Source organism: Manis javanica, chromosome 3 (genome assembly GCF_040802235.1).
Source record: "Manis javanica isolate MJ-LG chromosome 3, MJ_LKY, whole genome shotgun sequence".
Classification (NCBI taxonomy): Eukaryota; Metazoa; Chordata; class Mammalia; order Pholidota; family Manidae; genus Manis; species Manis javanica.
Genome location: NC_133158.1, coordinates 25,058,635 through 25,075,602, shown reverse-complemented (window position 1 = coordinate 25,075,602; position 16,968 = coordinate 25,058,635). Strand labels below are relative to the sequence as shown.

General features: G+C 37.5%; 1 protein-coding gene across 1 annotated transcript in view; it reads right to left on the bottom strand.

The window, feature by feature from the left end:
• Nucleotides 1-260: 260 nt before the first annotated feature.
• LRRN1 (leucine rich repeat neuronal 1) overlaps nt 261-16,968 on the bottom strand; it is a 38,501-nt gene continuing 21,793 nt past the window's right edge. The window contains exon 2 of the mRNA XM_017664971.3: nt 261-5,253. Within this exon, the coding sequence (XP_017520460.2) occupies nt 2,828-4,978 (2,151 nt within the window). The 5' untranslated portion in view covers nt 4,979-5,253 and the 3' untranslated portion in view covers nt 261-2,827. The remainder of the gene's footprint in view (nt 5,254-16,968) is intronic.

Sequence of the window (16,968 nt, the reverse complement as noted above, 5' to 3'; positions counted from 1 at the left end):
GCATTATAATGTCCCAAGGGCAGCAGGAAGCAAAAGGGAAAATATGAAATTAGAAAGTGGCCTGTAATAGTCACTTGGCTGGTAAAGACGCTACAACCTCCATTATCAATCAGGACCCAGTTTGATGCCTAATTTCACTGGCTAAATTACCAAATTAAATTAAGTACAAATGAGGAAATACTTGGCTAGGGAAAAGAAGACTATACCATTTTGCTGTCTATCAACTGAAAACCAACTGAATTAGCACAGACAAGGAAAAATAAGCTCAAATATTTTATTGGAGGAGGAAAAGTTACAAGGGATTTTCTCCCCAAAACGGCCTGGCAAAATGTAGTTGACAGAAGGACCCAGATACCCTGGTGCCTGCTCTAAATGGCTGTTTTCAGTCATTTACCCCACTAATATTTGAGCACTGATTAGCACTGATTATGTGCCAGGTTCAAACCGTTGCTTTATGGGGTAAACAATGCCTCCTCTCTGCTCTGGGCCTAATGCTTCAGTGTCGCTCCCCTTTTACTGCTTGCAGAGTTAGCAGGAGAGTTGGTTAGATGTCTACTACTCTTTGGAGATATTTCAAGACAAGAATCTTCCAGTGGGAAACCCTTCAATGTGGCATCCAAAGCATCTCCAATTCCCTGTTTCCTGCATGTGCTCTGCAGCACCAACAATGTAGATGCTTTCCTGATCCTCCAGTCTGCCCTTGTGCTAAAATTTTTTTCGTGAGTAAACGGAAATTTGAGTATATAGTGTATTTTTAAAGCATGGGCACCAGAGCTTGTTAAGAATTGTAAAAGATGAGTTTTCCATGGGAGTCTGGAAGGCTCCTGGCCTCAGAGCAATAGACAGAATAAAGGGTCCTCAGTGGCCAGGAGAATTAGGGGAAGTTACAGTTCTTCCCTGGGCCTAGGATTTTCTCAGCAACAAATGAAGGCTGTGGGAAGAGATGCTTCTAGCTTAGATACTAATTTTTCTACTGTAGCTCATTGCTTCAGAATTTGAAAATCTTTTTTTGTCCTTAGAAATGGGAAGGAAAGTGATGATCTTATTTTCTAAGTGACTCATGAAATAAGGGATTTTACAAAGACATCCTTCAGCCTGCCTCACCTGCACTTTTTTTCTCTTGCTCGCTTTTGCTCAGCTGGCACCTGATTGCTCTCAGTCCCTTTTTACAGTCTCATCATTCCTGTTATAACAGTATGTCCCTGGCAGCAGGTGCCATATGGGACAGCCTTTCTTTGTTTCTCTGCTTTATCAATCCACATTTTCAGATGGTTCGTTTCCTCTAACACCTTTATATGCACCACCCACCCAAACCAAAAACACACACACAATTTGTAGACTGACCTCCTACCTATGTCTAACTTCTTTTGTTCTAGTTTTCACACATGCATTTATTTCCCAGGAAACAATTAAATCGGCAGAATTGTCTCTTTATATTATTTGGATGAAAAATGCCAACTGTACAGACGCTGTCCTATTTTCTTTTAATCATTTACTTATCTAGGTGGGTATCTCCCCACTGATCCATGAACTAATATGGGTCTAAGCATGTAGACAACTGTTAAAAAAGGAATAATATGTAATAGACTTCAGAGTACTACACAGCTGTATGTTTTAGACTTTGATGGAGGGCATGATTATACTAAAAGAAACCAAATTTTAACAAAACCGTTAAATAAAAGGAATGTGAGACATACCTAATCTCTATTTTTTTTTACCATGTTTAGTTATGCATGGGAAACAGTAATCAATACAGCTTTTTTAAAAATATGAACTTTTCCCTCCATTAGGTCTGGCTGGTAATATTTAAAATATAGGAATCCTGCTCATTAAAATAGCTTCATTAAAATAGAAATTTATCCCCTTAAAAAAGATTTCAAAACTTTCTAGGGCCTACTTGTAAAAAGCATCATGCTGTAGCTGATTTTGGTGATTGTTTTTAGGGGCGTGAAAAATACCACCACTACAACTAGCAAGAACTATAAATGATACATTATTGCAAGTGTTCTAAAAAATCAGAACAAAACTAATTTATTATAGTTCTGTCTTCATTATACACCACATGTTGGTGAGTTAAACACAACAAAATTATTGTCTTTTCTTTTAAAAGTGTCTACTAAAGATAAAAAGAATAAGGTAACAATTAACATGTAGTTCGTTACATTAAAAAATTTGATGTACATATTCTATTGCCTGTTAGTTTGTTCTATGCCTCTTTAACCATTACAAAAAAAAAAGTCATTGTTCAAAGGCAAACATTCAATTCAGTTGATACAACATTACAGTACAGTCAACTAACATCATTCAAAGAAGGTAACAAATCTAGCCTTAGCTTCTTGAGTTAAAAAGTCTGCAGACCAGATTGCTACAAAAAGGCTCAATGCTGCTTCACAACTGTATGTTAGCTTTTTGTAGGACATGGTACTTTCTGCTGATGGCTTCTGAAGAAGGGGTCATGCTACTGGTAAAAGCACAGGGGAACCCCAACCTGTCATTAATCATTTTATTGAGCATTGTAGTTAGAACAGCATTATTGAGTTTAGCACAACAACTAAAACAAAACAATAATAATAATAATAATAATATAATAATCATAATAATGATAAGAATAAAAACCAAACACAAACTGGAAGCCTAGAGATGCTGCCAGCGTGTCAAACCCTTGCGATACGCTATACTAAAAAAGTTTGAAATATCCACCTGTCCTTTCCACTCTGCCACAAACTAGCAAAGTCAAAAATACAAAAGTCTTCAACTTGTTACTTTTGCAGAATAAAGCAAAAACGTCTTTGTGCTCCTTACTACCAGAAGCAAAATAGCCACTGAATTACCACATGTAATAGCTTCTGGATGTATCAACTTGGGTTGGCTTGGTGTCTGCAGAACCATCTTTGTCTTTCTCACTGTCACCTTCCCAGAGGTTAATGAGTGGTGGATACAGCTCATTTAATGGGATTGAAGAGGTTTTTTGCATATACTTTTTTAATGAATGGTGGTAGTTTTTCCTCTTAAATCTTTTGGCAATGTACACAGCAATGGACGCGAGGCTAATGACGGCAAACATGGACCCCATTACTGCAGCAAGTGCTGTACTGGTTTCTTGATCAGAAATGTCCAGCGCAAAGGCTGCATTTTTGGTTGTGACATTAACACATGACTTTTGAGTCTGCTGATGAATATTAGATACCGTGAGACACACCTCATAATCTGTGGAAGGCTGCAGATGTGTTAGGTTGTACTCATGAACATCTACTGGGACCCTGGCAGTATACGTTATGTGGGGGTTGTCAATCTTCATGGTGGCAGATGACCATTTTAAGTTTGATGTCATGACATTGGAATTAACTTTCCAGGATACTAAAATGGAATGAGATTCTGTCTGCTTGACATATATTTTCAGCACCTGGGTACCATCCAGAAGGGTTCCATTGACCTTAATTGTCACCACACGAGTGTCTGCCCCTTCAACATTCTGGGCAACACAGGTATATCTTCCTGAGTCTTCAATTTGAATGTTAGATATTTCCAAGGTACCTTCACTACTTAGCTTGTATTTATCTGAAAGCATTTCCACAGTTATCTTATTTCCAAGAGGAGTGACCCAGTAAATTTCAGGTTCTGGTTCAGCCATGGCCCGGCAGTCTAGGAAAACTACTGTGCCGATATCCATGTTTAAATAATTTGGGAATGTGTCGTGAGATATCATTGGGAGGCACTGTTCACTTGAATCCTGAATTAGAACTTCCTTCACTTGCTGCCCTCTGTATTCAGGCGGCATGGCACAGAACATGGATAAGGGCTCCATGAAGCGGATGTTTGTCTTGTTGGAGCTGATCCAGTGGATGACACAGTCACACCTCAGGGGATTGCTGTGGATGCTGATCTCACGCAAGTTGGGGAGGGATTCTACCGTCTTTTGGTAAACGGCATTCAAGGCATTGTTGTTCAGCATCAGGCTTTCCAGGGCAGGAACACTTCGAAAAGCCAAGCGGTGGATGTACGATAATTTGGGATTGTTGGTGGCTTCTAACTTAGTGAGTTCAGGCAAGTTATCCAGGGCATAGCGGTCCACAGAAACAAGTTCCCCCATATTGTTGATTCCCAATTCTTTTAACCGAAGCATGTTTTTGAAGTCTCCTTCTTGGATTTTGTGGATGGGATTTTTATTGAGGTCTAAAAACTTCAAATTTGGAACTTTCTGCAGGGCAAGTTGAGGGACCTTGATCAGTTTGTTATCATAGAAAGACAAGCTTTCAAGGCTATCCAGGCCCACCAGGGCATTTCCAGGAATATCAGTGAGATACATTCCTGCCAAAACCAAGCTTCTCAAATTTGAGAGGGGTCTGAAGTTCATATCCAGAATTCCAATCACAGGGTTTTCCCCAATCATGAGAATTTCAAGGTTGGGTGTTGAATCAAACCAGCGGCTGTCGATAACTTTTAATTTATTGGAGTTCAGGTGGAGCCTTAAAAGATTTCTTAAGCCTGAAAATGCATTAGCAGAAATAGTGCTAATCTGGTTATGGTTGATGTAGAGTTCTTGAAGGTTGCTGAGGTCTTGAAGACAGTAATCAGTCATTTCTGCAATCTGATTTTCCTCCAGATGTAGAGTAGTAAGCTGGCTCAAGTTTGCCAGCCCTACCTCCTTAATATTTGTAAAGTTGTTTTGGGAGAAATCTAGCTCAGTCAAGTTGAAAAGCTGCTGAAGCTCATCCATGGTCTTTGCAATGTTATTGCTCTGTAAGAGAAGCACTTGAGTATCACTGGAAAGGTTACTGGGAATCCTTGTTAAGCGGAGATCATTGCAATCAACAGTGGTGGCTTCTCTGTATGTTGACTGCGGGGTAAACCAGGGCCTTATTTCACATACACAGAGGTGTGGACACTCACTGTTTTGTAGAGAAGACCCAGTTAATGAAGTCATTAGCAAACCCAGCACCAGTTGGCAAGCTGCTAAAATAAAGCTCATCCTAGCCATGCTGGCTTGTTGAGCAAGATCAACTCCCGGCACTTGAAAGTTTTAACAGAAGGCGGACACTGTCTGGTGATATGTAGGACAGCAAACTAAAAATGTAAACATTCAAGCAAAGCAAAATCTCTGCTGAGATGTGTAGAATTCCAGAGTCCAAAGGGATGGGTTTCTGGAGTTTCCAAAGGCAGGAAGTGATTTGGAGGCTTTAATTGTGTCTCTCAATTCCAGGCATGCCCACAGTTCTGTGGTGTGGGCTTCAGCCACAAAGTATGGAGATGTGCCTGAAAATTAAATTAGAACAGATGTTATGTTTATTCCATACATTTTCTATATTATAGCTTTGTCTATTAAAAATACATAATCACTTACAAACCCAATAACAGACTGTCCAAAATGATCAAACAAGATTTAAAGTTGCAGGACACTTACACCATGTTCTACTTACTACATTACAACTAGTTTCCACTTTTACAATTAAATTGAGACTGTTTGTATTACTGGGCAAAATCATCACAAACACACACACACACTTTTAATAGGAACACTCAGAAATAACCCAAGATATCATTTCTTTAAAAACAAAGATGATCTTAGAAATTACAGGTATTTATAGCTCTAAAAACAAAAAGTTGAAGAGCAAACATGAAAGAGTTTATTAAAGACCCAAAATTCATTTTTAGTTATTTATACTTCAACTAACACTTCATTTATCTTCAGCAATTCTTTCTTTTACAAACAGTACACTCTGTAGACATATTCAGCCAGAGCTTTTGTAGCTCAATTATTCTTATGCAAGATAACAAAACTACAAAAGGAATGTTTTTTATATTCTAATAAATCTTGCCTGAATAAAATAGTAAAAGGACTATTCCACCATACCACTAGTCTTCATTAAAAACACATATGTGTGCATATACCTCACATGTATAATTTCATCAGTTTCTTGGGAATGTCACTGGAGACTCACTAGTTATAGACCATGGATATACTGGATATGTTACTAACCACTTGAACCTCTGCTTCTTCAACTATGAAATAGGGTTTGTCCTAAAAGTATCTTTCTCATAGGGTCCCTGAGAGAATTAAAGGAATCTGTAAAGTTCTTAGTGTAGTGCCTGGCAGATATTAAGTGCTTATAAAAGTTAATTATATTTATTATCACTTTATGATACTGATTTATTATTACATTTTATTTATTATTTATAATAAAATTTATTTATCATTTTATTTAAAAATGGATTTTTTCATCCATTTTAGGTTTAGCTGAATAGTGGCTAATGGAAAAAAGTAGAAGAAGGAAAGCTGGGCAAACTTTATTTTATTGAGCCATCATTCTGTTGGCTTTAATAAGGTCTTCTCAGGTCAAATACATATTGCTCATTTGCTGATAAAGGTAATATTAGTAGTTAATGGTTCTAAATGTTCTGGATTCCAATCAGGTATAAAAAGTCATTATGAATCTAGTGTCTATCTTGCTTTCTCAAGATTAGGCCAGTCACTTGCTAAGATATTAAAAATAGAGTTATATGTTCCCTTATATTTATCTTTCTATAATGAACTTCAGCTTTGAGTATTAAGGGAACTTTAGTGACTAGTACTTTCTTTACCCTTATAAGATTCCTATAACGATTCAGTAAAATTCAGCATATAATGTACTTGAAGCCGAGTGGTCAACATAATAAGCTCTCAATGCCTACTAGTTGCTATTAGTATCTTTTTAATATGCAAAATATAGTTATCCTTGTGATTGAATAAGAAGGATAATACAAGGACCCTGACAGTCCTAAAAGTTCTGTATTTGTCATACTTTAGTAGAAAGAAAGAAAAGTGTGTGTTGCATAATGCTGGATGCTTGCTATTTTCTGCAGGAAGGAAACATGTTGGCATTTCCCTCCCCTAATTTAGTTATTTTACCATATACCATGTATGTACAAAATTTTACAATGTTATAAAACTATTTGATTCTGACTCTTACTAGGAAATGCCATAAAGTGAAAACATACCTCAGAGAATAACATTTTCTGAATAGTCTTACCTCCCAAATTTAGTTCAGTCTTTTTGTTTCCATTTAGAGTAATCCTAAACCAGGTTCATTGACCACAGTAAATGATCAGTTAAGAAAAGTTCTGCTATATGTTATTCCTTAATCTTAATTCAATATAAAAAACAAAAGAATAAATCTACTTTTCATAACTGTGAGATGGAATTTCAACCAACTTTTATGTTTTGATTGAATTTAAGGAAACATAGTGAAAAGTAACATGTATTAAAGTTATGTAAGACTCTCAAAACAATCTGTTGCCATTGAAAAATATATTTTATGGGGCTATATTTTGAATATTGTTATGAGTGATATCTCCACTTTAGATTAAATGATATGATTTGGGGTAACTGCATTGCAGTACTCAAATTTCTCTGTGATACATACACATACCTCTTTAAACAACCAACCAACCAAACCATATAAGCTCAGAATGACAAATGTATCAAACCTAGAGGGAAGACATTTTCCTCTCCCAAACCTGCATTTGGCTCCTTTGGGAGCAGAGAATGAAATTTACTTTAACACAAAAGTAGGTGTTTAAGATGTTCCTACTTATATACCATTCTGAATTCTCATTAGCATATTTTCCTAGCATAATGTTTGAACATGACATTATCCATAGAACAAAACTTCATAAAGTTCTTAAACCATTTTATATGTTTAAAACATAAGGCACATCTCAGGAGCTATTCATTAACTGTTTAAAAGTAAATATATTATTACAGCAAGAGAAGCAACCTACAGACTAATATTCCTGATGAATATTGATGCAAAAATACTCAACAAAATACTATCATACTGAATTCAACAGCACATTAAAAGGATTAAGTTGGATTTATACCTAGCATGCAAGTATGGTTCAATGTAATATACCAAAAATCAATGTATTAACAAAATGAATGACAAAACCCATATGATCATCTCAGTTGATATTGAAAATGCATTTAACAAAATTCAATACCCTTTCCTGATAAAAACACTAAAGAAACTGGGAATAAAAGTAAACTGCTACAACATAATAAAAGCCATATATGCAAAGCCCACAGCTAAAACCATATTCAATGATTAAAGAGTATATGCTTTTCCTCTAAGATCAGGAATGATGTAAAGCCTACTCTAGCCACTTCTATTCAGATTAGTACTGTAAGCCCTAATTAGAGCGATTAGATAATTAAAAACATCAAAACTGGAAAGGAAGAAATAAAATTTTCCTGTTTGCTGATGGTATGACCTCATGTATACAAAACCCTAAAGGTGACAGAGAAAACCCCAAACTATTATAACAAACAATTTCAGCAAAGTTACATGACACAAAACAAGCAAGTAAAAATCAGTTGTGTTTCTGAACACTAACAATGACCAATCTAGAAAGGAAATGAAGAAAATAACCTGACTTAAAATAGTGTAAAAAAAGAATCAAATACTTAAGAATAAATTTAACCAAGGAGATGAAAGGTTTGTACACAAACTACAAAACATTTCTGAAAGAAATAATAGATACAAACACATGAAAAGATATTCCATGTTATTGGGTTGGAAGGCTTAATATTATTTAAATGACCACAGTACCCAAATGACCTACAGATTCAATGCAATCCCTATCAAAATCTCATTGGCAATTTTTGCAAAAGTAGAGAAAAACATCTTAAAATCCACATGGAATCTCAGGGGATCCTAAAGAGCCAAAACAATCTTGAAAAAGAAGAGAGTTGGAATCCACACAATTCATGACTTCAGAAAATGCAACAAAGCAATACTCAAGATGGTGTGGTACTGGCATAAGACAGACATACAGACCAATGGAATAGAGAGCCCAGAAATAAACTGTTCCATATATGGTCAAATGATCTTTGACAAAGTGGCAAGACTACAAAGGAAATGGTGTTGGTTATACACATGCAAAAGAATGAGGTTGGACCCTTATCCTACATCATGTACAATTAACTCAAATGGACTGAAGACCTAAATGTAAGACCTAACCTGAAAAACATCTAGGAGAAAATATAGGGGAAAAGCTTCAGAACACTGGATTTGGCAATGACTTCTTGGGTATGCCACCAAAGGCACAGGCAACAGATAATCTGATTAAAAAATAGGCAAAAGATCTGAATAGACAGTTCTCCAAAAAAAGACACACAGATGGCCAATAGACATATGAAAAGATGCTCAGCATCACTGATCATAGAAGTACAAATCCAAACCACAGTGAGATACCACCTCATACCCATGAGGATGGCAACCCTCGGAAGAATGGAAAATTACAAGTGATGGTGAGGATGTGGAGAAATTGGAACTCTTGTGCATTGTTGGTGGGAATGTAAAATAGTGCATCCATTATGGAAAACAGTATGGAGGTTCCTCAAAAGAATAAAAATGGAATTACCATATGATCCAGTAATCCCTCTTCTAGGGGATTCAAAGCAAGATCTCAACGAGATATTTCTCACCCATGTTGACTGCAGCATTAATCACAACAGCCAAGAGCAGCCCATATGTCCGTTGGGTGGATGGATGGAAAAAGAAAATGTGGCATACAACATAAAATGGAATTGTAAACAGCTTTTAAAAAGAAGGAAATCCTATCATGTTTACAATATGGATGAAGCTTGAGGACATTATACTAGATGAAATAAGCCAGTTACAAAGGACAAATACTGTATTACTTTTATATGATGTACCTAAAGTAGTCAAAATCATATAAACAGAAAGCCAGGATGGTAGTTGCTGAGGGCTGTGGGAAAGGGAGTGGGAATTGGTGTTCAGGCACGTAATATCAGTTTTGTAAGATGAAAGAACGTGAGAGATCTGTTGCACAACAATGTGAACATACTTAACAACTCTGAACAGTATACTTAAAAATGAAAGATGGTAAATTAATGCTAGCTTTTAACAAAATTCTCCCTGTAGCCACTCTCCCTGGGGTGGGGAACAGCAAGTTGGAGCCAGACTCAGCTCTGTGTATTGATCTTCCAGAAAGGAATCCCCGTACCTGAAGGCAGCCCTGACTTCTGCAGGCACAAGTGGCTGATTGTTATATTTACAAGGCCTGTAAACTTTTTGAAACAGATGAGTTCAGCACAGAGTTAAAAGTGTAGCTTCTGGAAAGAGGCCTGGTTTCCAAGTCAGTTCAGTGACTTTGGGCAGATTATTGAAACTTAGTGAGCCTCAGTTTCCTTATTTTAGAAAGTGCATCATAAAACCTACCTTGCAGTATTTAAAATGAGAATGAGTTGTTGAATGTAAAGATTATACTAAAAATGTAAATCCATTATAATTCAGGACAACTTATATCACACACATACAAATTAATTATCTTAAATTCTGCAACAAATAAAAAATGGCTGGCATAGATTTTTTTTTTAAGTGGAATTGCTTTGTACTAGGGCTTACTGGGTTAAGTCAGTCAAATGTGAGAAGAAAATGTCTATGAGAATGATGTTCCACAAACAAATCTGCCAGTAAAGAAACAACCCCTTAAATAACAAACTATGCCTTAAAAGGCCCAGAATTGGCAAGGGACACATTTCAAAGAGGCCCATGAACAATTGTATAATTACATTTGATATGCGTCTTTTCCCAAAAATATATGTTTGGGACACTGTGCTCTGAATGTAAAATTCTAGAGGAAGTGGACTACATGGCCATCACCACCAGTGAATTTGGCACTGACCTCCATTTGCCCCATGGAATCATGTCAGAGGGGATGTTAGTTTAACAAAATCACAATATTTGATAGGGCTTCAGGTTAGGATCCTTCTGCATTAGGTTCTTATGGAATTGGGCAAAAGGAAATAAGCAGCCATGATCTCATGATGGTTATGTGAATTCTAGGTAGACTAAAAACCAGAGAGCTCTCAGTTTGTTCAAAGAATTCTGGCGTGGTGGAATTAAGCGATCTGTATTCAGATCCTGACTTCTTCATTTATTGTATGTGTTACCTTGTACAAACTATGTACATTCTTTGTGTTTTCAGTTTCCATAGCTAATTTAAGGCTCATTATGCATACTTCATATATGAAAATTATGGCAACTAAATAAAGTAATCTATGTGAAAGTATATACCTCAGAACCTGGTAAAGAGTCCAGCACAGAGGGAGCCCTCAAATATGTATTTGTACATCTGAAACCATATCAAGTTCACCATTAAATTTCATTTTCACCCACTGGGCTATTGGGAGGTAATGAATAAACAAATCTCTTTATGACCCTTGAGCATGACAGGTATTTAGACAAAAGTAATCGTTATTGTTCACCATTTCTGTTATATTTTCAACTGGGCACTATCATAATTAACTGTTAGAAATCTACAGACCATCTATTATACTGGGGCTAAATGAAACGCTATGCAGAAAAGCAAATTATGAAATACAAACCTTCAACCTGGAAATCAACATCACTTCATAGATACTGTAGACACAACAATGAAGAACTAAAGTTTTGATCCCAAAATATGAATGAAAATGCCTTCTGATGACATGTGCTTTTATTCATACTTTCTTTGGTGACCAAATTTATACCATGTATATAATGTTTACAAAAATCATTCTTTTACCTCTGTTGGTCCCTAAATAGATCCAGGGCTAGTGCAAGACTCAAAATTTGCTTATCTCCTGTTGGGAATGGCTGCAATCATGGGTAAATGGGATTTTTGTTCAAGTAAACTTTCCTTCTGGTTAAAAAAATTAATTACCTCAATAAAAATTCTCCCTGTAGCCACTCTCCCTGGGGTGGGGAACAGCAAGTTGGAGCCAGACTCAGCTCTGTGTATTGATCTTCCAGAAAGGAATCCCCGTACCTGAAGGCAGCCCTGACTTCTGCAGGCACAAGTGGCTGATTGTTATATTTACAAGGCCTGTAAGCTTTTTGAAACAGATGAGTTCAGCACAGAGTTAAAAGTGTAGCTTCTGGAAAGAGGCCTGGTTTCCAAGTCAGTTCAGTGACTTTGAGCAGATTATTGAAACTTAGTGAGCCTCAGTTTCCTTATTTTAGAAAGTGCATCATAAAACCTACTTTGCAGTATTTAAAATGAGAATGAGTTGTTGAATGTAAAGCTTTTGGCAGGGGGCCAGGCACATAGCGACTGTCCCAAAGATGTTAGCTATTATTATTTACAGATTTGATATATCATGTTGGATCTCTTTAAGGGCATTGAGGACGAAAGGAAGGAGTAGGTAGTTGAAATCAATACAGGGTGCCTTTTGTGGTATTATTAGCAACTGCAAGTTCTGAAAAGTGCATGAGCAGAGGTCTTCTAACAATATAGAATGCGAGTGCAGTTAGAGCCAGAGATTACAGCAAATTCTTTATGGAGGATATATTTTATTTCCCTTGGGAAGGGAAGAAGGTCTTGCAAATGCATTCTGAATGCTGAATCTGCATGGCCTGTTTTTAAAGATGTTTAGTTTCTTGGACTTTTGTCTGGCCCCTGCCTGACCCTTTCTGACTCTCAGATTTCTTTCACCAACCATTTTCCAAAGTTATGTTCCTTGTTCGCACATTATCTAAGGCAAAACACTCTGTAGTGTGTGTTAGTGATCACAGACGGGGGATGTGCATGGGAGAAAGAGCTGTAATAGTCTCTCCATAATGCATTAAGGGAACAATAAAGTGTATCCCCTTGCAAGGACATAATGGAGCTTGCTGAGGCTCTTTTGCATAAGGAACTGTTCCTGAGAACCCACATTATTCATCAGCAAGCCGTGAAGCAGCACGTCTGAGTGGGCTGAGCAACAGAATAAGGATGCCAGGGAAGGGATTCTTAATTTTGGCTTCACCACAGACTTCCTATGTGACCTTGAACAAATCTAGTAACTTTGTGTCCTATTTTACTTATCTTAAAGTAAGGAGGTTGATAGGAAAGGTAGTCTCAGCTTCCCAGGCCAAAAGGAACCTCAGGAAGTCATCATATCAATCCGTTCTCCTGATGTCATGAAAACCTATACTTCTAGCCATTTTCAGAGGCAGCCCTTCCCTCCCTCCCTCCCTCTCTCGCTCCCTTCTTTTCCCTTTTTTTGTTACTAAATTGTTATGGAGGCACACAGTTTGATCATGCCAAGGATCTCAAACTCCAATGCCTTCATGGGCTAGAGAGGAGAAGTCATTTGAATCAAACACAGTCATAAAAAGCTGTAGTGTGCACACACTCCAAAAGGCACGCAAAAATGTTTTTTAACTGTACAGGCCAAACAAAGTCCACCTGTTTTCTAAGGCCTTTTATGGCTTGTGACAAGTTTGTAACCTCCGAATTCTGTAAGTATGATAATAATAATAATAATAATAATAATAATAATAATAATAATGATATCACCTATAATGCTGAGCTAATGGGAGTATTTGATAAGTAGATTAGATATAAATTTTAATGTATTATTGGAAATACTCAATATTTGAAAATGTATAATTGGAAATTCCATGTATTACAGTGTGAATCTTTGAGGAAAATGTCTTTGATGCCTTTTAAAAAAGCATTATATTTATAAAAAATTATCTTACACTCCTTCATGTTGGAAGACCTACTTTTAAAAGCAGGCGAAACCTTAGAGATCCCCTAGGTGATCCAAAATGAGCCAGTTAATTGGCCGAGGAACAAAATAAAATCCAAATGCCCTGATGCCAAATTCAGCATTTCCTAATTTGACCACTTTAAATTTGTGTTGGTTTTCCTATTCCCAGAGAAAAATTTGTCCTTTCCCTAATTTTATGTTCTTCTATTTTTTCTTCCTGTACTCACCATTATTATTTATTAATAGTTTCAAAAATTCTCTGTTATGCTTGGGTATAAATGCACTAGTATGGGAAGAGGATGAACACAAGTGATCTTTTGATTCCCCTCAATTTTGAGCAGGGCAAACCCATCACCCTGCAGGTGCAATCTCAGCCAGAATCTCTGAGAAAAGCCTAAGGACATAGCTGGTCTCCAAGCTGCGCATAAAAGCTGGGGCACCATTCATCAGCTCATCAGCTCCTGAGAGGAAGCGGGCATGGAGAGCACATTAGCCCTTGCAGGAGTGTTGGCCAGGCAGGGTAAAGGGGGCAGGGCAACTGGATGGACTGAAGAATTACAAAAAAAATTAAAAAAAAGAAGAAGAAAAATGAAAAGCCAAAAAGCCCAGACAGAGCCAGCTGGCCTAAATCCAAATCCACGTAGGTGGCTTGGCATGCTTGGGAAAAGATGCTTGTGGAAGAACTGTTAGAGAATAACATGTACTCCAGATTTTGATTAGGCTTCAGCTGATTAAAGGCAAGCAGTCCAGCCTCCCTGTGAAATAGGAGAAGCACAGTCTGAAGGTTGGATAAGGCCTCAGAGATCACCTGGCACCTCTGAAACAACCTCTCACTTCATGGGGGATGTCTCAGTGAGGTGAGGTCCTATATTTGCAAGCTAAGCTTGACTCCATTCCTACTCCCCACAGACACAATCCTTCACCCTATAGAATCACATACTGCTTCACTTAGCTGAGGGCTAGTTGGCATTTGTGTCCCTGCTCTCTTGAATGGGGTCCTAACTCTTTGAAGGCTGTTGACCTTTGGCACTCCATTAATTAGTTACCATTTATTAGAAGCATAGGAGCACATCATTCAGTTTAGGGAGCATGCAGTGGGTTGTTTAATAACCTCCAGCTTGACCTCTGCTTAGGTAGATCAGAATTCGGGTGGACAGTTCAACCAATTATGCTGATAGCCAACTTATTCCAAAAAATTAAGTCAGGTCAGCTTAGCAACCCATACTGATTTTCTTTAGCATGGCAGTGAATCGATCATAATGCCTGATATACATAAGCATAGCCAAATTGCAAGTTTAATTTGTAAAATGCATAAATTAAACCTCTCTTAATTCAATGATGGATAGTGTGTTGCAAACTCTATAAGGGCGTAGAACTTCCAATGTAAGAAGTGTAAAGTGGATTTGAAGAATGAGTATGAGTTGGACATGTCCCTTCACAAAGGAAAAGCCTCCTGAATAATATTATAATAATATGAATACAGTTAACTTTACTAGTGGACTTACTAAAAACTCTGTATTAACAACTAGAGCAAGTGGCTCACACATGTTTGTTATAAAGTATCATCACCCCTATTTTTCACAAAGGAGTCATTACTTGTCCAAGATCTCTAGTGAGACAGTGAGTCAAGGACATAGGCCTGTGCCTTAATGCTCTCTTAGCTCAGAGTCCTTTCAGGTTTTGGACCAAGAGTTAGGAGACCCAAGTCCTTAGCTCTTTTTTGTTGCCAGCTCAGCTCATGCGGGCCATCTTCCCTACCTGCTAAGTGATGAGGCTGGGCTAAACCTCACTGATGATTTCTTTGGGCTCCTCCAGCTCCAGGATTTGATGCTGCTTTTCTGGGATGCTGCTTTTAAAGGTACCCATGTAAGTGGCACTCATTACGACTAGGCTCAAAACACTCAGTCATAGCTTTTAAAGAGAAATTGTGTTTAGCATTTTTTCTTTTTTTTAAAAGCATGGTCTAAGGAGGCAGGCAGAGCTAAGTCCATATCCTGGCAGTAACTCTGGTGCCTTAGACAAATGAGTCCCCTTGTCTAGGCCTTGGATGCCTCATCTGTTAAAAGAGGATAGTTACAGATCTGCTTCATGTGGGTGTTGTGAAGATTAAATGAGAGAACATTTCTTGAGCAGCACTTGGTACATACTAGATTCTCAACAATCATAAGTTTCCTTTGGAGTCCTGAATTTAGACAATTAGAATCTGGTACTGAAAACCTAAGTTAATATTTGCTTTTCTGACAAAGAAATTAATGTACTTGCTGAAAATGATCTAGAACAGATTTCTTTTCTTTATTTTTTTAAAACTCAACCCTCCTTTGGTGTTTTATTTTTTCTCTCAACATCCCTAGGAGGTTAAGCAGTATGATTGTCCCTTTTCACACTGGGGAAGCCAATGCATAGAGATAGTAAGTGACTTGCCTAAGACATACAGCAAGGAAGTGATGATCCATACCCTAAACACCACCTTCCACATGTCACATGAGCATCCCAAAGAACCTCCAAGTTTGAATAGGATAAGAGGACTGCTGGCTGGGAGCAGTTATAGCTCTTGAAGGCAATGGAGCTCCATAACTGGAGCTCAACAAATCACAGTGAAGATCAAGGGATGGGTCATCTCTGCCAAATAGCTTGATTACCACTGAGACATCCTCTATCCCTCAGGTAAGGATGGAATAGATTTCTAGAACACTAGAAAGGTTTTAAAGCGAGGCACAGGAATATTTCTGCAGTTTGGTTTGTATTGACTCTTGTGAGATAATCCAGAAGGTCCCAAGGTTTTTATTTTATTTTATTTTAATATGGTATACAGGTATATAAGCAGGTGTCCTCCCTCCGACCAAACAATGGGCAGGACTCAGAAAAGGCTCAACCTGCAAACTTCCCAAGTACATGACTGCCTTTTAAGTTCAATCCCCTCTCTTTCCCAGCTCCTTTCCAGAATGTATTTTCGAAGGCTATGTCATTTTTGGAAGAAAAAAGTCACACATTTACCTTGATGAGACAATGCTAATTAAATCTTTGCATGCTAGTTACTCAGGATTTCAATTTTGCAGTTTAATGGTAAGCCTCTTTAAACGACTCTCCTTTACAAGCACAATATTAAGAAGTGTATACCTCTTGCACCAAGAGGTTGAATGACACACCCAAAGCATTTCCATCCCTAATTGTCTTGGAAAGAAGTATTCCAAATGATTTAAAACATTTACCAAGCAAGGAAACAAAAAGAAGAAATGGACATTTACTAACACATTTGTATGTCAATCTTAGTTACTCTGGGTGCAAAGATATAAACAATAAGCAAAGGGAATTAAAATGGTTAGCTCAAGAAAGACAGGGTGCATCCTTTCCAAATAATGAGGTATTTTCTAGCCTTACACTTTTCATTTTTTATATCTAATGTTCACTGCAGGGTCACTTTGGCTGAGTGGTAGACCTAAGAATAACAG